This window comes from Pelodiscus sinensis, chromosome 7 (assembly GCF_052426305.1).
Source record: "Pelodiscus sinensis isolate ZL-2025 chromosome 7, ASM5242630v1, whole genome shotgun sequence".
NCBI classification, from domain to species: domain Eukaryota; kingdom Metazoa; phylum Chordata; order Testudines; family Trionychidae; genus Pelodiscus; species Pelodiscus sinensis.
Genome location: NC_143058.1, coordinates 73,571,399 through 73,597,287, shown reverse-complemented (window position 1 = coordinate 73,597,287; position 25,889 = coordinate 73,571,399). Strand labels below are relative to the sequence as shown.

At 44.5% G+C, this 25,889-nt stretch overlaps 1 protein-coding gene across 3 annotated transcripts in view; it reads left to right on the top strand.

Annotated features, from left to right (window-relative positions):
• Positions 1 to 4,388: 4,388 nt before the first annotated feature.
• BOLL (boule RNA binding protein) overlaps positions 4,389 to 25,889 on the top strand; it is a 117,979-nt gene continuing 96,478 nt past the window's right edge. For 2 of the 3 annotated variants that reach the window (XR_012905401.2, XM_075934263.2), the window contains exons 1-4: positions 4,406 to 4,534; positions 5,351 to 5,464; positions 18,731 to 18,874; positions 24,591 to 24,682. Coding sequence is in view for 2 of the 3 variants with exons in the window: in XM_075934263.2 (XP_075790378.1) it covers positions 5,447 to 5,464; positions 18,731 to 18,874; positions 24,591 to 24,682 (254 nt within the window). In the remaining variant the exon portion in view is untranslated. Of the gene's footprint in view, positions 4,535 to 5,350; positions 5,465 to 18,730; positions 18,875 to 24,590; positions 24,683 to 25,889 lie in introns of all 3 variants that reach the window. The other variant, XM_075934266.2, reaches the window with a different exon arrangement.

Sequence of the window (25,889 nt, the reverse complement as noted above, 5' to 3'; positions counted from 1 at the left end):
ATAACGGCATTGCACAAGAGGGGTTTTCTTGAGCAAGAAGTGGCAGCGTAGATGCTCCTTCTGGCGCAAAAGCCTCTTCCACAAAAATGGTGGCTCAGATATGCAAATGAGTCTCAGCAATATTCCATGCTTAGCCTCACTTGCATATTTCTGGCACAAGATCACGCCAGTGTAGACATAGCCCCAGTGTATGTCTACCATTGAAGTGCTACAGTGGCATTGCACTGCTGTAACTCTACCTACACTGGCAAGAGGGATTCATCCATCAGCATGGGCAATCTACCTCCCATAGAAGCAGTAGCTAGGTCAACAGAAGAGTTCTTCTGTTGACCTAGTCCTGCCTACATGAGGATCTAGGTCATCTTAACTAACCTGTTCAGAGTTATGAATTTTTCACATCCTTGACCAAACAGTTAAACCCATATAAATTTCCATGTCATGGGGCAGACTCACCGCCACGGCACCTCCTGCCAGTAGCCCTGGGAATTAGCTTATTAGCCTGCAAGGTGCTTCCCTTGGGCTAGAATCTCCTCATGTCCTAACACCATGCTCTCCATTCCAGACACTGTCACTCCCAGACCACAGCATCCCCTTTAGGACACTGCCCTCTGGCAATGCCCACTCTAGTGTCCCTTTGTCCCCTTCCAGGGGGTGTTTATCAGTCTCTATCATCCTCCCTTCCCAGGGAACCCATAATTTCCCAGTACTCACCTTACCTCTGACCCACTGGTAGTCTTCAGCTAGCCTCTGCCACAGGTGTAAACTGCAGTCTGCAATGGCCACTCATTATTGGCAAGGGAATGTGGACTTGCTGCCTCTTCCTATCCTGGCTACCCCCCTGCAGACCTCAAGCCCGTCAACTTGGGAGTGAGATCAGGCTAGGGCTCCCCAACTCTAGCCACTTTTTCCCAGCACTGCTCTGTCTCAGGAAGCTACCCCCAGCTTTGCTGGCTGGCCTCTCTTGTGCCCTCCTGGAGCCCTTAATTATACAACCCACAGCTGGGCTGTAATTGGCACTATCACCCTCAGCTGTGGGCTTTGCTCTCAGCCCTCTTTCAGGACTGGGTTTTAGCCTTAAATGGCCAGTGAGGGTGCAGTTGTGCCATTACAATCCAGTGTAGACCAGGTTTTGAACTCCATATTTTTAAATCTAATCTCTCACATGACAGGATATATTTGAATTATAAATCATGGCTTGCAAGTGTGGTCACAACCAGAAAGTTTGGATGCTAAATGCATCTTGGATTGTAGAACTCTGCCATCAAAACCAGTGAGTCGACAGCCTCTGCTAAGCACTGACGATTAAAATCAAGAAAACTTCTATTTCTTTCAATTGTCTGTTGAGTAAACGTAGCTACTAGGTAGGGAAAAGGTGGGAGACTACACCGAGCAAAATATTGGGCTAAGGTAGACTGAGGTCAGAAGAATGTATGACTATCCCCATTAACTGAGTCATATGAGAGACCCCAGATCAGCCAATCATTGAGGTAGAGGTACTCATGTTTGATGGCCTTGTCTCCTTCAGCGAATCACTACTACCGGCAGGCATTTGATAAATACCCACAGAACTGTTGGCAATCCAAATGGTAGAACTCTGAACTAGTAATGAAAAATGTTGTCTATAAAACTTAGAAACTTTCTGTGAGCTGAATGAATTGCCTCATGAAGGTAAGCATCCAGCAAGTCAAAAGCAGGGAACTTATGAATGGGATCTATGAAAGATATTATAGAACAGGTGATCATCTTGTTAAAACTCCTGAGACCTAAAATCAACTTCCATTTATCTTTCTTCTTCCATATGAGGAAGTAATGGGGGAGGGAATAGAACACTTTGGCATGACGTTCCAGCAACACTTTTGTCACTCAGTGGAAGCAAAGAGTTTCTCCGTACACAACCAGAGGAGGATACAGAGTTGGTAGCTACTGAAATTGGATTGAATAGCCTTTTTGGTCAATTTCTAAGAGCTACTGGCTAGTCATAATGATAGCTCGGGCATTCGAAAGAAGGAGGAGATTGAAAGACAGGCCATTGCCAAAAAGAGAGGAGAGAAAATTCTTTGAAAATTTTTTGGGATTCTCAACTGTTGTGTTAAAATATCCTTAAAACTGACATGGGTTTCCAGCCCGCTCATTCTGCATTCCAATTCTTACTCTCAGCAGCTTTGTGCAGAACCATCAGCTAATTTGATGGGAGTGTATCTTGTAAACTAGTGGTTTTTAAACATTTTTTCCTCATTATCTAGTTGAAGAAAAGTGTTGATGCCCGTGACCCAGCATTATTTGACTGGAGTGGGGACTCTGGGATGGGTCTGATGATGATAGCTTTGGGGTGTAAAAAGAGGTTCTGGCTTTGGGGAGGTTCAGGGCTGGGGCAAGAGGGGCTTACTTTGAATAGCACGTGATCAGTGGTGCAGCATAGGTGCTAAGTCGGGCTTCCTGCTTCTCCTGGAACCACAGACCATGCTGCACCCCAGAAGCAGCCAGCAGCAGGTTCCCAGCCAATAGGAATGTGGAGTTAGTGCTTGGGGCAGAAGCAACGAACCCTGTGTGCTTTCCACCCCCCACCTAGGAGCCAAGCCTGCTGCGCAGTCTGTGATGCTGGGACAGCTAGGTAGCCTGCTTAGCACTCCCATTGGTCACCACATTCCTCTGCAGCAATGAGATCCAGTACCTGGCATTCCATAACCCAGTTTCGACCCATAGTTTGAAAACCACAGTTGTAAACCCTTTGACTAAGGGCTCATCTAGATGATGCAGAACAGTCGGAAGAGGATATGCAAATTGTGGGAATTTGCATATCTTCTTCTGATTGCATTTTCAAAAGCAGAGCTATCGAAAGTGAAAGTAGTTTAGATGCGACTTTTTCGGCGAACCTCCCCCTTTGTCAAAAAGAAACTCTTCCTCAAAAAATGGTTTACGCAGCTTTTTGACAAAGGGGAGGAGGGTTTGCTAAACTACTTTTGCTTTCGAAAGTGCGATCAGAAGATATACAAATTCCCGTAGAATTTGCATATCCTCTTTTGACTGTTTTGCGTAGTCTAGATGAGCTGTGTGTGACCTCAGATTTATACCATTGTTTTATTCAAGTCACTCTCCTGGCAAAGCATCTGCAGGTCAGTCTAATCCTGTGTGTGCCACCAGAATTAAGGGTTAATAGCTTTTGAAATATTTTATTGTACAGCTTGTTTTTTATTATGTTTACTAGGTGAGATCAGAGGATGGCCATTTCATGTGTATCTCAAATATGTTTTTTCCCCTCAGCTCTGAGCAAAATGCATTTTAAGAGTTGGAAAAGTTTAAAAATTGGTAATTTGGTGGGGACTATCTCCCAAACCTTTGGACCCACATTTGTATCACTAATTCTACCCAGCTATTGATATGCTTCAGCAAATTTGCAAGGCCATTTGTCTATGGGTACGTCTAGAGTGGCAAGATTTTGCGCAAAAGTGGCTGCTTTTGCGCAAAATCTTGCTGCCTGTCTACACTGGCTGCAAGTATTTGCGCAAGAACACTGACTTTGTACTGTACAAAATCAGTGGTTCTTACACAACTACTCTGACGCTCCCGCTCAGGGATAAGCCCTCTTGCGCAAGTATACTTGCGCAAGAGGGACAGTGTAGACAGCCAAGTCAATTTCTTGCGCAAGAAAGCCCGATGGCTAAAATGGCCATCAGGGCTTTCTTGTGCAAGAGAGCGTCTACACTGGCACGGATGCTTTTGTGCAAAAGCAAATCTTTTGCACAAAGGCACATGCCAGTATAGACGATCTCTTGCGCAAATACTTTTAACGGAAAAACTTTTCCGTTAAAAGCATTTGCGCAAAATCATGCCAGTCTAGATGCAGCCTATGTGTTTCCATGTTGAAGCCCTTTGAAAAATCAGTTCTAAACCAAAAAGCTTCTCAAGCTTGAAGTCACTACTACTCCTTTATAACAACAAAGTGCCTGAGCCCTGGCTACGCTACAGCATTCAATATTGCTTATATCAATAGCAAATTACATGTGATTATTTGGGAATGATGGATTTTACTTCAGTCCCCCCTCCCTCTCCCCTCTGGTGATGTGTGTTACAGTTTAAGTCTTTCTCCCTTTATGAATGGAAAATGCAATTGAAAGGATTTTTGTATGTTATATCTCCTGGGTAATGGGGATGGAAAAGGACTTTGATATAGATTAGGATTGTGTGGGGACTTTACTAGCTGTTTCAATAAGGAATCCCCGTGGAGCTGTAATTTTCAACAGTTACACCGCTCTTCCCTACTACTATTCTTATATGTTTGTGTATCAGCCAGCCTGCAATCAGTTTTTTGTGAGTGTGTGTAATGAGGGTTTGCTGGTGAGATGATACTCACTGAGGGGGAGGGGAAGAAGGAATGTGTGAGTGCAGAAACCCAGAAGCACACAGGGAATGGAGGAGCAGCCAGCAGCTTTGTGCTGCCTTCTCCTGCTACTCCAGGCCTGGAAATAAGAAACCAACCTCTACCCAGCTGCAGCTACTGGTGGCGCCCCAGGGTTTAGTAACTCACTCTGGGGAGGTGAGTAAGCAGCCCTCCCATTCCCTGTGCTTGTAGGGTCTCGAAGGGTCTGTACAGGGGTTTGTGTGTGGTGCTCAGGCGTTGGGCATGCCTGTCTCAGAGCAGCAAGCTAAGCTTCCTGAGTGACTGACAGCACCAGCAGGTGCAAGGGGTGGTGGCGAGAGGGGAGCTCCACTTCCCTACACATTGGTCTCTTGTAACTCAGTGACTGGGCTCCTTTACTGGGGTGGGGAGTGAAGGGAGGATTTCAGTGGGACTGAATGGAAGGGATCAAGAGGCGTGCTGTACAACGGGAAAGGGAGGGCGTGCTTGTGTGGAAGCTGGGCAGAGAGAAGATGACTAAGCAGAAGCAGGGGGGCTAGGAGGACCCCTTGAGGGCGGCATTGGCCCGGGCTGCAGGTGAGGGATAGCAGTGCTGGGGGAGCAATGTTGGGGCAGAGCATGGAGGAGGGCTCTGTGGGCTGGTGGGGGAGTAGCTGCGCGGGAGCCCTGAGGACATGCTGCTTTCGGCGCTTCGTGGCGAAGGACCCACGTGGGCAATGGAGTCCGGTAGCCCCGTGGAGCCTCGGGAGGAGGAAGCGCGAGGCAGCCCTGAGGGGCGGGCGGGGGGAGCAGAAACAAGTGACCTCCCGCCTCTCTTTCCCCCCCGCCTCCCCGAGCCGAACCCTAACATCAATCTCCGCCCCCGCCCTCCCGCTCTGTGTCGCCCCCTAGCCGCGCGCTCGGCAAGCCGGCGAGCCCCTCTGCCCCACGCTCCGTTTCCCGGGCCCGCCCGCCCCGAGGTGACTTGCTTCGGCTCTGTGTGTGGGTTTACAGCCAGAGCGCCTCGGGCTCGGAGCTGCCGCGGCGTGTGGAGGGAGCGGCGTGCGGGGAACGTGCTGCGGGGACTTTGAGGCCGCTGTGAGGCGGGAGATGGAGCCCGACAACGCGGTGAGTAGGGGGGGGGGGGCTGCGTAGCCAGGCTAGTGAGGGGACAAGCGGGGCCACAGGCCTGGCCACTCCGACTCTCCCTGGGACCGACCCAGCCTGAGGGAGGAGTCGGGGGGCTCCTGGGGAAGCCGCCTCAGGGCCCGCGCGAGGGGCTGTGAGTGATCCCCGCTGGGTCTGGCGAGCGCGGGCTGAGGGGCAGCTCGAGGGGCGGCGGCCCCGTTCAATAGCCAGGCCTGTGTGAGGGGCCTTCTGCTCCCTAGGCCGAGCGCGGCTTTCCCGCCAAAACCGGCAGGGCGGCCCCGCCCCGCCCACTGCTCCCTGCGAGCCGTTCGCCCCTCCCCCAGCGCGAGCTGTTCCCCGCCGCTCGAGCGAGCCGTTCGCTCCCCTCCCCCCGCCGCGCGCCTTGGCCTCGCCCCCTCCCCCCATCACATGTTGCCCGCGTGGCTGCCTGGCTTTGGCCGAGAGGGCGGGGCCGTTGTGCGGCGCTCGGGATTTTAATGGGGGTGGGGGGGGAGCTGGTGTGAGGAGCTGCCAGAGCCCCCCCCCGGCTCCCCGAGGCCTCGTCCCCGTTGCTGGCTCTGGGGAGCCCCAGTGCTACTTGTTGTCCTCCCCCCATGCAGCTATCCTGCAATTGCATGAACCCACTTGGCATGGCATTAGCCTGGGGGGAGGGGGGGGGGAAAATGGTCCCTCTAAGATTTTCCTCCCACGAGCAGGGAGCGTGTTGTCTTGCGCGCTAGTACGGAGTTCGCTGCACTTGTTCGGATGTGCCACTGTGGCACCCAAGAGATTAATAAATATCTTACAGTCCTCTCCCTTTTCCCTCTGCTGTCACGTCTCCTGCTCTCCCCTGGGGCCTACTGTCCCCCACCCCTCACTCTCCTCTGCTGTCCTGGCGCCTGCCCGTCTCACTCCCCTCAGCCCTCTGGGGACCTACCCGTCCCCTGCACCAGCCCTTCTCCCCCCCCCCCCCCGTTCACTCCTCTTCTAGCCCCCCACTGGTCATCTGTAGCTACCCGTCCCTAGCCCGTCTCCTAACATCTCCCTCTATCCACCTGCCCTGCCTCTCTACTCTGATGCCCATTCCTCCCCCTCCATGTGTCCACCCTTCTACTTCACCCCCACAATCTCCTGGCTCCTTCCCTTACCCCTGCACCTTCCTGGTGCCTCCCCCTTCCCTCACTGCCCTTGCCCTCTTTCTCCTTGGTGCCCACCCCTCACCATCCTTTGCCCCAGTTCTCCTCACGCCCCTCTGCACCCTCACACATGATTTGCTCTATCCCCTGCCTTCCTTGTGCCCACCCCTCCTTTTCAACTTGTCTTCTCCAGGCACCCACTCCTCCCCTCTCCTCTTCCTCCCTTTTGCCCCCATTGTCCCTCCTTTTTCCTCTCCCAGTATCACCCTATCCCTTCCCCTCTCCCAAGCCCACCAACACCTCCCTTCCACTCCCCCTCCTGTCTTTTTCCTCATTGTCTCCTCTTGCCCCCCTGGCATTTGTCTCTCCTCCACCCTGCCTCTTAGTGCCTGCCCCTTTCTTCTGCCCTGCCCGCTTTCTCTCAGCACAAGCCCCTTCCTCTCCTCACCCCCATCTCCCTCTTAGTTCTTCTCTTGCCCCCTTCCCTTGCCCCCTTCCCTCACCTTCTGCCTTCCACATGGAAAGCAGTTTGCAGGGCTGGAACCGGGCTGTGATGCTATTTTTATACTGTGGTCCAGCCCCCACAGCCCAGGACCCCATGCCGGGACTGGAGCAGAGGCCACCCGCGGTGCTATTTTTAGTACTGTGGTCCTAGTCCCGGTGAGCTGCCCAGCTCCAACTGGAGTCATGCAGCAGCCACACAAGGCCCATTTTGGTGAGGCTGCCTTGGCTGGAAAGTGCCTCTTGACACCAGCTGGAGCCAGGGCTACACGCGGGGGCCAGGACCATGGTACTAAAAATATCACCATGGGTGGCCTCCACTACAGTCCCGAGCGCACCCCATCCTGCAGTGTCCCTGCTGGGCTCCACGCAGCAGTCTGAAGGAGGAAAAGGGGGTGCCACTGGACCAGGACCCCACACAGCAGAAGCAGTCTGGTGGGAGGGGAGAGGGAGGAGCTGCACGCCACCAGAAGCTGGTCTGGCTACCCTACACGCCATGCTAGGTGGAGGAGGCAGCTGCGCTGTGCAAAGAGCAATGTCACCGTGACATTTCTTCTTTCTGCAAGCCAGTGTCCCTATCAAGTAGTGATATGTCTGGCAGGGCTTTCTGGGACATTTCATTACTTGATGGGGCACCAGGACAGAGTTTTAAATTGGAAAAATCGGGATGTATGGTCAGCACAGGTATAGGTAGCAACATGCTACAATGAAAATTAAGCTGTGGTCCTACTGTAGTGTGTAGCTATACTGCAGAGAAAGCCTCTGGAAAAGAGAGGGCAGCAGGGAACTGCAGGAGACTTTCCTTGTAGTGGGGAAAGTTTCTAGCTGTGGGATACTATATTACTGAAAGTGTGTGTGTGTGGGGGGGGGGGTACTTCATGCAGGAGTAAAGAGCCCTATAAAGTGGGAAATCACAAGTGTCATTACTCCTTCAAAGGGTGCCTTACACTTCTGCTCTCCTAGCACAGGCATGAGTAACAGTGCAGACAGTATGTACTGTGCATGTCGCCTAAAGCAATTTGATAGTGGGATTGTACCCGCGATATGTATACTGCTGCTGACTTGAATTTAGCTTGTATGGATAACATACTACATCTACATCAGTGCTGGGTTTCAACACAAGCAGGTAATCCACTGGTGAACTGATAAAAAAGGAAGCAGGTAAACTAACCTAAATGAAACTATTTCTCCATATAAGAAGTGGTAAACAAAGTTGACTACATTACTGCAAGTAACCAGAGTAGAAGCCTGTGGGGAACCCTGAGTAATATGCAATTCTTAATGTTTTTCAAAAAATTATTTGGTGCTGTTTTAGAATTATTCAAAAGGAAAAGTGAGGAATTAAGGGTGTGTCTGAACTACATCCCTGTGCTGACAGATTAGGCACATTGCTATTGCAAATGAAGCAGGGATTTAAATATCCCACGCTTCATTTGAATAAAAATGGCTGCCACTTTTTGCCGACTTGGCACTTTGCCTGCAAAAAGTGGCAGTCTAGTCGGGAATCGGTCGACAAGGAAAGCCTTTTTCAACCGATCCTGTAAACCTCATTGCACCCTCCTCCCCCTGTGGAGACCTGCATCACCAGCTTGCTCCTTCTCCCTCCTGGCCACACTCTGCACCCTTCCTTGCTCCTGCACCCTCCCTCCTGGCCAGATACCTTACTCCCAGTCCGCTCATGAACCCTCCCTCCTGACCATATTCTGCACCCTCCCTTGCTCCTGTGCCCTCCCTCCTGGCCAGATGCCCTTCCCCAAACCCCTTTCTGCACCCTCCTTTGCTCCTGCACCTCCCCTTTGGTCAGACACCTACCCCCATCCTGCTCCTGCATCCACTGTTCCTCCTGCACCCTCCTTCCTGGCCACACACTGTACCCTCCCTTGCTTTTGCTCCCTCCTCCCCGCCCCTGACCAGACACCCGACTTACAGCCTGCTTCTGCACCCTACCTTCACCCCCTCCTGACTATTGGACTATGTGTGCATATAGATTTGAATAGATTGCAGGTCATGTGGCATTGATTTCATATGCTCATGTGCACTTACCCCACTACATGAATAGATAGTCACATTCTATGCCAGTTAAATACTCTGATTATTCTTTAAAGACCAGGTAAAAAAGGACAATAATGTAGTAGTTCAACCTAGTAACAACAAGCATGGATTATTATTGCAAGATTTGCCTCATCAAGGAAAGAATACAATCAAATAACTGGCAGAAATGGAAACAAAAATTATATGAGCCTGTAACGTGATGCTCTGCTGACTGGGAGACAGTGCCATCAGCACTTACCTCAGTGAGGCTGACTCCTATCCATGTGATGACACTCCAGCTCTCATTTCAGGTGTTGCTGCTTCCTCTTCATGACTTGGCCCTTTATGGTCAAGTCACTCAGCAGATACTCCTTTGGGAGAAGGGAGTTGTCTTTCAAAGTCTCATTCAACAAGTAGCATCAGGAAGCCCTCATATCCACTGCCCTGATGATGTTACACTGTCAGCAACTCCAGCAGTTTTTGTATTTATTAGCCTTAACAGTACCTTCTATTCTGGGTTTGAATCCAAGATGCTGTAGTAAACAGTTAAGGCCTGCAGTTGCACCCCTTACTACTCCTCATTGAGCACTTTCCTACCATGCAGCTTTTTCCCTAACTCATGCTAGGAGACTGCAGGCTTCCTTCCTGCTATAGCCAGCCTCCTAGCTTTATAGAAGCCCCACCTGTTCCCTCACATGTGAACTTCCTTCTAATTAGCTTCCTTCAAATTAAATCTGCCCTGTTTGTAGCCTAATTGGGCTACATTGGACTAATTCAGCTCTTGCAGGGCCAGAGTGGGGAGTATACCTCATCACAGAACCACCACCACCACCACCACCACCACTGCTGCTTCCTGGTAACCCAAGCACAATTTGGTCCAGAAGCATGCAAAGAATATAAACCAATTTAGTAAGACAAGGCTTTTGCCAGTACATAGACCAGTTACATACCTCAGTTCCTCAGGTTGCTTCCCCCCACTAACTGTCAGTTCAGTCTGTGTGTTGGATCTGTCACAGCCAGACACTTGGAAACTCCATTTCCCCAGAACCAGACCTAGAACTAGGTATCACTGTGATACTGATAGCACAGCAGCCCCAAATGCCTTATAGCCTCTTTGAGATGTCTAATTTATATAATAAGATTCTCTCTGTGTCATTCTGAAGCCTAAAATATTGTTGAATCAGCATGTAGTTATAGAAGTACCTATAAGCATGGCTGAGTGCTTTTTGTTCAGTGTATCATCAGCTTGAATCATCGCTGAATTTTGTCACCTGTTACATTCAGTCCTTAAGTCCTCAGTAATTTTAATTTTATGAATTACACCATGCAGCATACTGCTACAGTAAGACATTTATCTATTCTATATGATGCTAAGAGTTGTAGACCATTTTGATATCAGAGGTAACTCAACTCCCAACAACACTTACTCTACAGCTAATTTACATACAGCAGCTTCATAGGTTATATTATATGGGGGAGGCTGTCCAGATCAGCGCAGTCCATTATTTTTGTCAATGTCAGATTTCTTGGCCAAGGTACAGTCAAGGTCCAGACTCCAGAGAGTATAATAAAAATAATAATAATAAGGAAATAAAAAGAATAATTCAGGGTCTATTCAAAAGGATCTGCTAGTCCAGATTTGGCCCATGGTCCCCCTACAGACTATCCCAGTACAGATGGTAGATTAGTTGGCTCAGCTGTTCCATCCGTGTGCCCAACAGATCACTCAATAGCCCCAAACACACACAGTTCCTCACTGCAGCATTTCCCCTTAATTAACTATACACACAAAACTATATAATTCTCTCTGCACCACACAAAACATATACAAAATCAGCACAGCCACTCATCCAGGAGTACAGTCATACACAATAGGGATGTTAACAAACGTTTATTTTTGTAAATGTGTAACCACTGGAATTTGCAGTGGTTACACGTTTACACTCCGGAGGGCAGGTAAGCACCAGCTCCCGCCTGCCCCCCACTTCTGTGCAGCTCCACAGGAGCCGTTACATGAGGGGAGCCAGCTTAAAAGCCAGTTCCCCATGCATACCGGCTCCCACCTACCTCTGCCCCCTGCACTGCTGCCTCTGATACAGGCTGAGGCTTATTGGTTAAATGTGTACATGTTAACGTCCTTAATACACAATAAACCCAAACACACACAGCCGCTCACTATAGCATACCTGCCCCCGTTCACCACCTGAAAAAATCAGCATAAATCTTCTAGATGAACACAGCCCACATTCAGATTAACACAGATCTCCAAGCTCAGGACAATTCTTGTGTAAATGAACACAACTTTCCCAGCAGAACACACATTTGCCCACTTTTACTTGTACTTACCATAAACATCAGCTGCAAAAACACTGTGTGTCAGATAATTGTGGAAGCCTCTGCAGTTTGGATGACTAGTTATCCAGAACTACTTTTGTGCTGCCTTTTAAAGTAAAGGTTAGATCAATTAAAGAACAGTTTTTACCCTTTGCCTGACCACAGCGACAAGAAACCTACACTCTGTGGTCATCTATCTCAACAGTAATCCCAGTCCACCAGATCTTTATGTATTGTCAAAAGAGCATCAACTAAATGTATAAACAGATGGGCTACATCTAGACTGGCATGATTTTCCGCAAATGCTTTTAACGGAAAAGTTTTCTGTTAAAAGCATTTGCGGAAAAGAGCGTCTAGATTGGCACGGACGCATTTCTGCAAAAAAGCCCCGATCGCCATTTTCGCGATCGTGGCTTTTTTGCACAAAACAAATCTGAGCTGTCTACACTGGCCCTTTTGCCTACTGGGGTGTATTAACAGGTTGTTGTATGTAAGACACAAGAGGTAATTGTCCCACCCTGCTTGGCAATGGTAAAACCTCTGTTGGAGTACTATGTCTGTTTCTGGGCACCACAGTTTAGGAAAGTTGTGGATAAATTGGAGAGAGACCAAAGAAGAGAAACAAAAATGAGAAGAGTTAGAAAACCTGACCTATGAGAAAAGTTAACGAAAATGGGGTATGTTTTGTCTTGGGAAGAGAGGACCAAGGGGAGACATAAATCTGTAAATACGTTAAGGATTGGTATAAAGAGGGTCGTGATTAATTGTTTTCCATGTCCACTGAAAGTAGGACAGGTAGTAACGGGCTTACTCTGTAGTAAGGGAGATTTTTAGGGGGATTGAGGGTGGGGAGCTGTGTAAGGGTAGTAAAGCTCAGGAATCAGTGTTCAAGGGAGGTAGTGGAAGCCCCATCATTGGTATTTTTTAAAAACAGGTTGAAGAAAGCTGGTATTGTCTAGGTTTACTTGAGATCCTTTCCAGCCCTACCTTTCTATGATTCTATAAATATCTTGATGAATAGAAAAGGGAAATTGCCTAATTCAGTGTTCAGGGTAAACTGGAACTAATCCAAAATGTTTTCAAATACACAAAAACAAAAAATAGATAAAATTTCTCTCACCTTTTTCTTATAGAACTCATAGATGTTACATCAACAGTAAATTAAAACATTCAGTGTAATTTAAAAAATAAGTCAAAAGAATTAAAAAATGCACGTGTGCTTCATTGCAAAATTTATTGACAGAATATGATACATTTGGGAGTTATATGTCTACTGAGTGTTAAAAAATTTTCTCAGTCTTACAGTTGCATTCTCATGTGAAGAGGGTTTTTGTTTTTGTTTTTTGCATTGAACTTAAATTTTCCAAAAAAGCTCATTGAGAATTCAGAGAAGGAACAGCCACATTCGAGGGAGGGGAGAAATAGAGGCATTGGAGGTTCTGTAAGGCTTTGTATTGTCAGTATTATTCAGTACATTTTATAATGTCCTGAAAGAAAATTGATTAAAGATTATCTTATATTTATTTCCTGATTAAACAAAACTGGGAAACAATACACACAAGATGAAATGTTAAAATTCAGTGGGGGGAAAAGTATTTCGGGAAATTAAATCTTTAGTATGTAACCCTTCTGCTTGGTAGGCCCAGCAGAAACCAGGACCGGGTTCAATATCTAGGGGTCCATCTCACACAGAACTGGCTCGAGCTCCCACCCAGTAACCTGGGAAATTCACACATCCCTGGGCGCCTCTGAGAGGCAATGCTTCCCCACTTGCAAGCACAGAGTCTGAGTGTAGGAAAGAAACATTTAATGAAACAGAGAGAGAAGTCATATGGCATTAACTTGTGTCCAGCACTCTGGCATTTAATTTCAAAAAGGGGAATTACACAAAAATGAGGAGGTTAGTTAAACAGAAATTAAAAGGCACAATGACTAGAGCCAAATCCCCGCAAGCTGCTTGGAAACTTTTTAAAGACACCATAATAGAGGCCCAACTTAAAAAACATAGCAAGAGACCTGAAAAAGAGTCACCGTGCCTTAACCACCATGTAAAAGAAGCAGTGAGGGACAAAAAGGCATTTTCTAAGAAGTGGAAGTCCAATCCTCGTGAGATAAATAGAAAGGAATATAAACACTGTCAAATCAAGTGTAAAAATGTAATAAGAAAAGCAAAAAAAGATTTTGAGGAACAGCTGGCCAAAAACTCAAAAAGAAATAACAAAATGTTTTTTAAGTACATTAGAAGCAGGAAGCCTGCTAAATAACCTGTGGGTCCCCTAGATGATCAAGATATAAAAGGAGCAATGAAGGACGATAAAGCCATTGCAGAGAAACTAAATGATTTCTTTACTTCAGTCTTCATGGCTGAGGACGTTAGGGAAATTCCCAAATCTGCACCGTCCTTTGTGGGTGATGAATCTGAGGAACTGTCCCGGATTGAAGTGTCATTAGAGGAGGTTTTGGAACAAATAGAAAAACTTAATGTTAACAAATCTCCGGGACTGGATGGCATTCATCAAAGGGTTCTAAAAGAACTCAAATGGGAAATTGCTGAACTATTATCTGTGGTTTGTAACCTATCCTTTAAATCGGCTTCCGTACCTAATGACTGGAAGGTAGCCAACATGACACCAATATATAAAAAGGGCTCTAGAGGCGATCCTGGCAATTACAGACCAGTAAGTCTAACTTCAGTTCCGGGCAAATAAGTCGAAACAATAGTAAAGAATAAAATTGTGAAGCATGTAGAAGAATATAATTTGTTGGACAAAGGTCAGCATGGTTTCTGTAAAGGGAAATCATGTCTATTAGAGTTCTTTGAAGGAGTTAACAAACATGCGGATAAGGGGGATCCAGTAGATATAGTATACTTAGATTTTCAGAAAGCCTTTGACAGAGTCCCTCACCAAAAACTCTTGTGTAAATTACATTGCCATGGGATAAGAGGGAAGGTCCTTTCATGGATTGAGAACTGGTTAAAAGACAGGAAACAAAGTTAGGAATAAATAGTACATTTTCAGAATAGAGAGGATTAACTAGTGGTGTCCCCCAAGGGTCAGTTCTGGGACCAATGCTTTTCAACTTATTCCTAAATGATCTGGAGAAAGGGGTAAGCAATGAGGTGGTAAAGTTTGCGGATGATACCAAACTGTTTAGGATAGTCAAGACAGAAGCAGACTGTGAGGGACTCCCAAGAAGATCTCACCAAACTGAGTGATTGGGCAACAAAATGGCAAATGAAATTTAATGTGGATAAGTGTAAAGTAATGCACCTCGGGAAAAATAACCCCAACTATACGTACAGTATGATGGGGGCTAATTTGGCTATGACAAATCAGGAAAGAGATCTGGAGTTATCGTGGATAGTTCTCTGAAAACTTCCACGCCGTGTGCAGCAGCGGTCAAAAAGGCAAATAGGATGCTAGGAATTATTAAGAAAGGGATAGAAAATAAGACCCAAAATATCTTACTGCCCCTGTATGAAACTATGCTATGCCCAAGTCTTGAATACTGTGTACAGATGTGGTCTTCTCACCTCAAAAAAGATATTTTGGCCTTGAAAAGGGTTCAGAAAAGGGCAATTAAAATGATTAGGGGTTTGGAACGGGTCCCATATGAAGAGAGGTTAAAGCGATTGGGACTTTTCAGTTTGGAAAAGAGGAGACTGAGGGGGGATATGATGGAGAGGGTGGATAAATTAAAGTTATTTATTAGTTCCCATAATAGAAGAACTAGAGGAGACCAAATTAAATTAATGGGTAGCAGGCTTAAAATTAATAAAAGAAAGTTCTTCACACAGCGTGTAGTCAACCTGTGGAACTCGATGCCAGAGGGCTAGATCGACCTTTGGTCTGATCCAGTACGGCTGTTCTTATGTTCTTAACTTGGGAAAATACTACAAACAGAGTTCATAGCCCAAACCACGAGCTGAGGCCCCTCCCCCCGCCAAGAATCACCTGAAGTCCCAAAGTCCAAAACCCCAAAAGTCTCTGTCCCTGGTCAGTGTTGCCCAGAGTCCAAAAGTTCACCTGCCGGGTTTTACCTCCCAACCTGGGTGGAAAGGGGGGTGGGAATTGATAGGGACACCTTACGTGGTCCGAGGCCAATGGCCCCACCTCTCCGTAGGGTTCTGCTACAGTCTTTAATACGAGCCACTCTGCCACACTCCACCAGCTGTCTCGTTCCACTCCGCTGGACGCTCCGCTGGTCACCTGCCGCCACTACGCTGGTCGTCTGCCGCCGCTCACTGGTCGTTCCCACCGGCCACTCCACTGTTTGCCTGCCGCCGCTCTGCTGATCGCCCGCCAGCCGCTCCCACTGGCCACTCTGCGGGTCGCCTGCCACCGCTCCTGCCAGCCGCTTGTTCCCACTGGCCACTCCATGGGTCGCCTGCCGCTGCTCCTACTGACCGCGTGCCGGTCATTCCTGCCAGCCACTTCACTGGCTGCAACGGGTCTGGGTCCCAGACATACCAGTGATTTCAGCTCTTAGTGATTTCACCACCTAGACTGGCAAAATATTCCAGCTTCCACTGGACTAGCAAAAAGGCTCCTCATAGAATCTGCTTTAGGTCTGTCCTTAAAACAAAGGGGGAAAAGGGGCAGGTTGGGCCAATCTTACAGCTCACACCTGGCAGGTGTGAAGCAGGCTGACTCAAGCCCTTTAGCCCTTCCCCCTAGCTCAGTCCATTCAACTCTGGAACGGGGGAGGCTTGTTCCTCGGAGACCTTTTACGATGATGGTGTCTCTCCTGCAAGCACTGGTGTCATGTTTTACAGTTCCCACATTTAGGGGGTAGCATGATTTGTGACCCCTAATTATTTACAGTACACCACATTCCATTCCAACATTGATCTTCCATTAGCCCTGGCTGAATTGGATTTACATAGCCACACTTCGGATTCCTTCCCCATCCTGGCATGAGCTGTATTTACATATCAACAGTTAACAGTTAATTATCTTGCAGAGCTAAACAATTGGAGTGAGCATACCCACGCCCAGGGCAGCTCTCTCCTTTTAGCTGGCTGATGATAAGCAGTAGTTCAGCCCCTGCTTACATGTATATGAGTTCCAATATGAGAAGACTCAAGATCATAGCTTGGCAGAATATGTGTAGAAAACAAATATGGAGAAAAGGATTTAGCATTTTGTGGGATAACAAATTGAAAGCAAGGGCACAAAATATTACACCAATTTCAATGGGTCAATCAGTTGTACAATGTTAGAAGAGAAATAGGGTTGCCAACTGTCTAGTCATACAAACTCAAACTAAGGATGTTAAGTAACTGTTAATAGACTAGTCGTGTAGTCAATGGAACTTCCATTGACTAGTCGATAGGCACTTCCGTGTTACTCCTTTGAAATGCTTATCAGATAGTTGACTAGTCCTTAACATCCCTAACTCAAACACCCTTGTCCTACCCCCAGTCCACCCCTTCTCCAAGGCTACGTTCCTGCTTTGACCCTTCTACAAGGCTCTGCCCCCCTCACTCCATCCTCCTACCCTCACTCACTGGATTGGGGCAAGAGGTTGGAGAGTGGGCTGAGGGATTTGGAACGGGCAGGGCCCTGGGTGAGCCTGGAGCAGTGGGTTTGGATGCAGGAGGAAATTTAGGTGCAGGAGGGGTCTCGGGGCTGTGGCAGGAGGTTGGGGTGCAGGAGTAGTGTGGGCTCCAGCCAGGCAACACATACCTTGAGTAGTTCCTGGAAGTGACCACCATGTCCCTCTGCTAGGCCTAGGGTAACCATGTGTCACTGTATGGTGTTGCTGCCGGCAGACACTGCTCCCACAGTTCCCACAGGCCATGGTTCCCGGTCAGTGGGAGCTGCAGAGTCAGAAATCAGGGCCGGGAATCATGCAGAGACCCCCTGGCTGTCCCTGCAATTAGTAGCTCCTGCCGGTCACTTCCAGGAGCCGTGTGAATCCAGGACAGGTAGGGAGCATACCTTAGTCCCACTGCACTGCCAACTGGCTGCCTAGCAGTTTATTAAAATCTCCCAGAATACTTTCAATAGCAGCCGGGAGATTAAGGCCCATTCTGGGATATTCCTGGTCAATCCGGGAGAGTTGGCAACCCTAAAGAGAAATAAATTATAAAATTAAAGCAGTATGACCACTCCTTATGTGTGGGTGAGACTGCATGAGAAATATTAGGATACATTCTAATCTCATTGAAGTCAGTAGCAGTTTTGTCATTGACTTTGATGTAGTTAGAATTTCAGTCACTGTTCTTCAGATTCCTAAATGTGAAAATTGATATAAAAAATCAAAAGAGTTTAAATATTGGCAATCATAAAGATAATTTTGAGAATTTAATTTTATGCAAAAAGACAAATAATGTATAATGGGTTACATGAAGTAAGATTATGTGAAAAAATTATACAGGATACTGTTAAATTAAGGCAATTGAATTAGGGCATTTAATTCTAACCTTAGTTTGGATATTATAGAGACAATCAAACAGTGGCACGGGGAGCTGCTTATGGCCTCTTGATCCTTGGTTCCTCAAATCAGAGGAAATTAGAGCTGTAGGGAAACTACTCTAACTTCTACCATGTTCATGCCCCAGCATCCTGAATTCCCTTTCCTTGAGGGCCAGCTAAGGTGTAGCTGGCATGGGATGCAGCTGTGTTGCCTTTACCAGCTTTACAGCGGCAGAAACTCCCTGTGCATGAGGTGGAATGGGGTATGGGGAATTGTCTGCTGGAATTTACAACTGTTTATGGTCATTTTTGCACTGTGTAAGAAAAGCAAAGAGGCCTTACTGGACCAGAAAATCCAACTCTGAGTGCCTGATCTTTACAAGTGCTGAGCACCTACTTCTCCCATTGACTTTCATTTGGAGTTGTAGGTGCTTGGTACTTCTGAAAATCAGGCACAAAAAAGATGTGTTCAAGGCACATAATTTTGAAAATACATAGAAAGAATGGCATAGTCCTGAGATCAGTCTTTGTGATGTGGCTGGACAGAAGGTCCATTCCAGTTCTGTTATGCATGATTGGAGTGCAGTGGAAATCATTTCCTGTTCTGTTGTGGATGATAACTGCCTTTTGTCAGTTTAAAGTCAGGAGCACCTAATTATTATAATATAATATGGATAATTGCTATTAGTTAAAAATAAATCATAGTAAAGATTTGACTGTTCATCATAATGTACATTCTCGAAGAATCTACCCCATGTTTCTTTGTGTACATGTTTTTGCTTTCGTTTTTTATATCAAACATTCCAAAAATAATTTTACAAAAATGTTTTTATCTCAAACAGCAAACCACAGATCAGACACAAAAAGAATCTTTGTCTCCATCCCCCAACACCGTATCACCTGTGCCTTTAAATAATCCAACGAGTGCCCCAAGATTTGGAACAATTATTCCTAATCGCATCTTTGTAGGAGGAATCGATTTTAAGGTATTTTTTAATCTTGGTAGATAAGTAATAGAACAAATGTTTTAATAATTTTTCTTTCTTAATCTTACTTTCTATATTCAGTAGCTTTATGCATGTTAGGCATAAGCATATAGAAAATATCTTACCGTGTTGTTTGATTACACTGATGATTGAGATGATAGTGGTCTTTGCAGTAATATCCTGATAAGAGGTGTAAACTAAGCCTTAAAATTCTGTCCTATCTGATTTTGTCATTGAAAGATGACTATTTTTAGTTGCATATTGAACTGCTACAAGCATTCTTTTAAAAAAATCTTAAAGTTATTTGCAATACAGATGTTTTGTAGATTAAGTCATTTTAGCTCATCTAGAACTATTTTTTAAAAAATCTTCTATACAAATATATAATCCAGTACTCCACATTAAGGGTGTGTCTAGATTACAGGGTTTTGTCGACAAAAGTAGACTTTTGTCGACAAAATTATACCTGCGTCTACACTACCGCCGAGTTCTGTCGACATAATGTCGACAGAACTCAGCAGTTTTGTCGATGGTGGTAAACCTCATTCTGCAAGGAATAACGCCTTTTGTTGACAGAGTTCTGTCAACAGAAGGTGTTATTGCAACTACACTGTCCTTTGCATCTACACTCTCACATTGACAAAGCGGCTTGTCTAGATGCTCTTTGTCGACAGAAGCTTTGTCAACAGTATCTGATGACAAAGCCTCTGTCGACAAAAGCCTGTAGTGTAGACGTACCCTAATAGTCTTTTAACCACAAAATCATCTTATTCCTTTTTCTGCACACAGTATAGTACAGTAAGTTACACACATCTCCTGGCTGGAGATACCTGTTGTGTGGGTGTAACAGGATTCTCGGGGTGTAGCCTGGGTCTGTAGGACTGCTTTACCCCCCTAAATCTCCAGTTTGGACTGTCTTTCACAATACCTTGCTAACGACAAATAGCAAACCCTTACAGGAGCTGTTATTACTTAGCACAACCACATGTGGAGCCCCACGCTATACTGGATTGCATGAATGCACCCAGAGCCTCTCATCAAGATAAGCAGTGCAGATTTATTAATTGATTCACCATTTCATCAATGGAAAGTGGATATATATCAGCCTCTGCAAAACAGGAGTAAATTTAACAGACACATCATGCAAACTCACTGGTAAAGAGAAGCAGTTAAACCAATGTATTAACCTTAAAAAATAGACTTTTAAGTTGCTATAAGTGATAGGCAAAAAAATCAGAATTAGTTACCAAAAGAAGTAAAATAAAAGCACGCAGTCTAAACTCTCAATCCTATTAGACTGGGCAATAACTAGATGAAGCAATTTTTCTCACCCCACTGGATGTTAAAGTCCTTAAAATACAGCTTTCTTTTGTCCTCTGTTGGAATCTTCTGTATTCTTCTCAGTATACTTACTGTTTGCAGCATAGGTTGGGGGGGGAGAAAGGTCCTGTATGTGGTTCCTGTGTTCTGTTTTATACTTTTAGTCCCATGAGCTTGGGGAACATAAACTCGGGCATGTCCTGTGGGCATTGCTGGATCCCTAAACAAGGTTCAACAATTCCCCTAGAGTGCCCTTATGCAGGTGAGGTATTGAATTGTAGTTCCTTTGCTGGACAAGAGTGGCGATTTCTGTTCAGTACCTATCTGGGTATTGGTTACTTTCCTTGTCATTGTTTCTGAAGAGCTAGTATCTGGGCCCCTCCCATACCCACAGCATATTTTAGTGACAGTCATACAATACATTCTCATAACTTCGTGAGCATTAGTATTATACAAATTTAGAAAATTACTTTCAGCAGATCATAACCTTTCCCCTCATACCTCATATGGTATGCTTTATATGCAATATCGCAGGTAATACTGATGAGGAATATGACAGTTACAAGATAGTTCCCCAAGGTATAGTATGTCACAGTGGGCAGCAGCAGAAGCCTTCTGAGACAGAGACTTCACAAGGGGCCAGGTGGCAGGACCAAGTTTACCTGTTTTGATGTTGAATTGTGTTTGTGTGAACAATGAACATAACCTTAGGAAAGGGGGCTCAAATGTTGACACTAAAGGAAACTTCATTTATGCACTGGTTTATGAAATGGCCCAGTGGCTTAAAATTGGAAAACTAAGGCAGAAGCATGGCCTGACATGATATTTGGGGAGACTTTGCTACACATGTCTTCCCACATATATGAGAACCATCATTTTCTTGGGACCAGAATATTGTGTAATCCTTTAAGCTGTTGGGGAATCTTTCCCTGAAAATTGGTTTGGCTGGTTAATACATCATCCAATAGATTTAGTAAAATGTATCCCCTTTCAAATCCAAGGAGGCAAACCCACTTTCTACACTGTTACACTTAACACCATAAGTTCTCACCAGATGTGATTTCAGAATTTAATTTAACCAGTTTATAATTATTATTGTATTTTCTTAAACATAACAGTTTAATAGCACAAATTAAATAGTGCCTTGAATTTCAAATGAGATGTGAGTAAACCATTACATTGATCTTTGTAGACAAATCTAAGGGGAAGATAGCTTTTGCTTAAAGACTGTTTTTTCAATGGATTAGAAAAATTTGTATACAGAATCATTACCCAAAGATATTAGTACAAGTCCCTCTTATCTAAAATAGGTTCCACAGCACCTCTGAGAATTTTTTTTTTTTACAGAAATTCATAAAGAAGCTATGTGGAGCTGTATTTAAACATTTACAAAGCTTTCTCTTTGACTTAGGGAATAGGTGTGATATTCAAGTCAAGAGAACAACTCTACATTCTTTGTTTTGTTAGTACTTTTAAGAGCTCCTTTGATGGACTTTTATTTTAATTTTCTGAAAGTGGGATTCAGCAGGCTTATTTTTCAAAGAAGAGAGGAAGACTACTTACCTTTAATGAATCCTTGCTTTACATTTTCTACGTGCTCACATCAACTCTTGTCTACTATTCTTCACTGTGTTTTTGAAGTTCTGAGGCAGCACAGTTTCTACTGTCTCTGTTTTTAGGGGGGAGGGCAGTTGAATTTGCGACACTAACAAAATAGCGCCTTTTTATAAAATACATCTTGAAGGTAAAATTATTCCAAAAATACTCGCCAAATGACTCGATGACATAACCATTATGCTAACTCATTAAAAACTCTCCTGCTCTGAAGAGGCTTATAAAAGGCATTATAAGGCTTGCAGAAACAGGAGAAGAATTTTACAGCATATACCATACATTTTAAAAGATGATTGGTGAATCAAAGAAAAATATTAGAACTTCTGATACACTTCCTTGAGGCTCTGAAAACTCTAGATCCATTCAGGAGTGGCTTGAGGCATCCAAAGATCAATGTGCACCAGCACACTTCCTTGATGCATGAGATCCAATACATGCCATATCACACAGGAACAGACATGCAAATGCCTGGTGTATTTACTTCAGTGTCTTTACTTCTGGATACATGAATATATGTCTCAAAGATGCATGTTTTTATCTGTAGAGAAAATGAACATATTATGCATGTGTGGTACACAGTGTTTCAGTAGTGGATTTTATTGTCAAAAGAGATCATTATAATTTATTTGACCTGTATAATATGGGCTAATAACTTACTGTATCTTAATGATTGTTTTTTAAACTTAGCAAATTCTTCATAAAAGTCTATGCACATATTCAAGTTTTAAATTATCTGTAGATAATAAGAACATAACATAAGAACATAAGAATGGCTATACTGGGTCAGACCAAAGGTCCATCTAGCCCAGTAGCCTGTCTGCCGACAGTGGCCAGCACCAGGTGCCCTGGAGGGGGTGAACCAAAGACAATGATCAAGCGATTTGTCTCGTGCCATCCCTCTCCAGCCTCTGACAAACAGAGGACAGGGACACCATTCCTACCCCCTAGCTAGTAGCCCTTTATGGACCTAACCTCCATGAATTTATCTAGCTTCTCTTTACACTCTGTTATAGTTCTAGCCTTCACAGTCTCCTTTGGCAAGGAGTTCCACAGATTGACTACGCTTATTGAAGAAGAACTTTCGCTTATTAGTTTTAAACCTGCTACCCATCAATTTCACTTGGTGTCCTCTAGTCCCTATATTATGGGAACTAATGAATAATTTTTCTTTATTCACCCTCTCCACACCACTTATGATTTTATATACTTCTATCATATCCCCCTCAGTTTCCTCTTTTCCAAACTGAAAAGTCCTAGTCGCCTTAGCCTCTCCTCATATGGGACCCGTTCCAAAGCCCTGATAATTTTAGTTGCCCTTTTCTAAACCCCTTCCGAGGCCAAAATATCTTTTTTTAGGTGAGGAGACCACATCTGTACACAGTACTCAAGATGTGGGCGTACCATAGTTTCATACAGGGGCAATAAGATATTCTGGGTCTTATTTTCTATCCCTTTCTTAATAATTCCTAACATTCTATTTGCCTCTTTGACCGCCACAGCACACTGTGTGGACATTTTCAGAGAACCAGCCGCGATAACTCCAAGATATCTCTCCTGATTTGTCATAGCCAAATTAGCTCCCATCATATTATATGTATAGTTGGGATTATTTTTTCCAATGTGCACTACCTTACACTTATCCACATTAAACTTCATTTGCCACTTTGTTTCCCAGTCACTAGTTTTGTGAGATCTTTTTAGTTTTGTGAGATCTTTTTGAAGTTCTTCACAGTCTGCTTCTGTCCTGACCATCTCAAACAGTTTAGTATCATCCGCAAAGTTTACTACCTCACTGCTTGCCCCTTTCTCTAGATCATTCATGAATAAGTTGAATAGGATTGGTCCCAGGACTGACCCTTGGGGGACACCACTAGTCACCCGTCTCCATTCTAAAAATTTGCCATTTATTCCTACCCTTTGTTTCCTGTCTGCTAACCAGTTCTCAATCCATGAAAGGACCTTCCCTCTTATCCCATGACAATGTAATTTACACAAGAGCCTTTGGTGAGGGACTTTGTCAAAGGCTTTCTGAAAATCTAAGTATACTATATCTATTGGATCCCCTTTGTCCACATGTTTGTTAACCCCTTCAAATAACTCTAATAGATTAGTAGGACATAATTTCTCTTTATAGAAAACATGTTGACTTTTGCCCAACTAATTATGTTCTTCTACGTGCCTAACAATTTTATTCTTAACTATTGTTTCAATTAATTTGCCCGGTACCGACATTAGACATACCGGTCTGTAATTGCCGGGATCACCTCTAGAGCCCTTTTTAAATATTGGTGTCACGTTAGCTATCTTCCAGTCAATAGATACGGAAGCCGATTTAAGGGATAGATTACAAACTACAGTTAACATAAGATAATAATGCTTCATGCTATAAACACTACAATATAGAACTGAAAGACAAAGTGGAATTCAGATATAGTTGAGTTAAAAGAGAAGATTATTGAAGCAAAATTATAACGTAAATTCAGTAGATACCTAGATTTATTTCTGAAGATTAAAATCACGTAGGAGAAAAATTGAGATTACTATCTGTTCTCTTTCTTTTTCTCACTAATTCCCCCATCCTTGTCTCCCCAAAACAGTAACAGAAGCATTTACTTTGTCAGCTTTTCTCTATTTCTATTTTTTTTTAAAGTAAATAGTTGCTGCCAGGACTTATGAGTAGTAAGTTGTTAAATGTATCCAAACCCAATCTTGTTTTTATTTCTTATTTAATAACTAAACATACCCATTTGTATACTTTTTGTTCTTTGCTTTATTTTACTAGACTAATGAAAATGACCTAAGGAAATTTTTTGCCCAGTATGGGTGTGTGAAAGAAGTGAAGATAGTGAATGACAGAGCTGGAGTATCAAAGGGGTTAGTACAGTTGCAATATATTTACTGTAGATATTGAAAACATAATAGTAATTGGATAAGTGCAATAGATGTTTATTGTGATTTTCATAGCTTATAAGATTATTATTGGCATAGAATTATGCAAAACACTCAAGTTTCAGTTAATTTATCTTTCTTATAGTGTACTGGAATGGTGATGTTGATAAATATATGGTTAGCATCGCTGTTTTCCTCCTCTCTAAGCACTTTGACCTCACTTTAACCTGGAGTTTTATTGGCAAGAATGTCCATTATGTCACAATATGGGTGAGAACCTCATGCCCATTCTAGCCCCTTTACATCATATAGAAGGGTCCCGAATGGAATTAAAGGAGCTCTAAAACCTGAATCCAATGAGGAACAGATTCCTTTCACTCAGGAAACAAAGCTGTATTCTGAGGATCCATTTGGAGGCATTAGTGCAAGAGGCATACCAGGGGCAGGGCATATTGCTGGTAGGGCTACAGCATGTAGTACTGCAAACATTTGTGTTACATATAGGGGCATGCTGCCATGACTTAAGTAAGCCAACAAGGGTATCTGCTATGGCATGCATCTCAGAGCAACACAGAATCAAGAGGGTGTAATGGTGACTTAAAACCACCATCACATTCCCCTGAGCTCTGAGTTCTGTGCAGCACATCTAAGAGATGCAAGAGGACCCTTGTGATAGGGGGTATGGAATACCTGCATAAGGGTTAGATCCATTCTTATGTGTGAGATTGCAGTGATAAGGAAAGGGGATGAAAGAATCTGCAAGTTGTCTCACATCTGCAAATGTATGGTGCTGAAAAATGTGGCAATCTGAAACTCACTCTGAACACAGAAAGAAATAGCTTCTGCCCCTCTTAACTGCTTTTGTCTCTCAACATGACATCTCCAATCTCAGCACCTGCCACTGTTGCTTCCTCCATTTGTCTATCTCTCTGACAGTGCACCCCTTGATAACACACAGAATTCCTTCTCTGAACTGATCTCATAAGGCTTCTAACCTAGCTTCCAAATCCATGCTTCAGTTCTACTTTGGCCTTGATACCTAGAAGAAACTAGCTGAGGGTAGTTGAGGATAATTGATATATATTTATTTAAAAGTATGTATTTTGCTTAGCTACTTAAGATTTTTATGTTGACCGTTTTCTTAGGACAGGTGAACACTAAAGGGGAAGATTGAATCCAGATACACAACTCC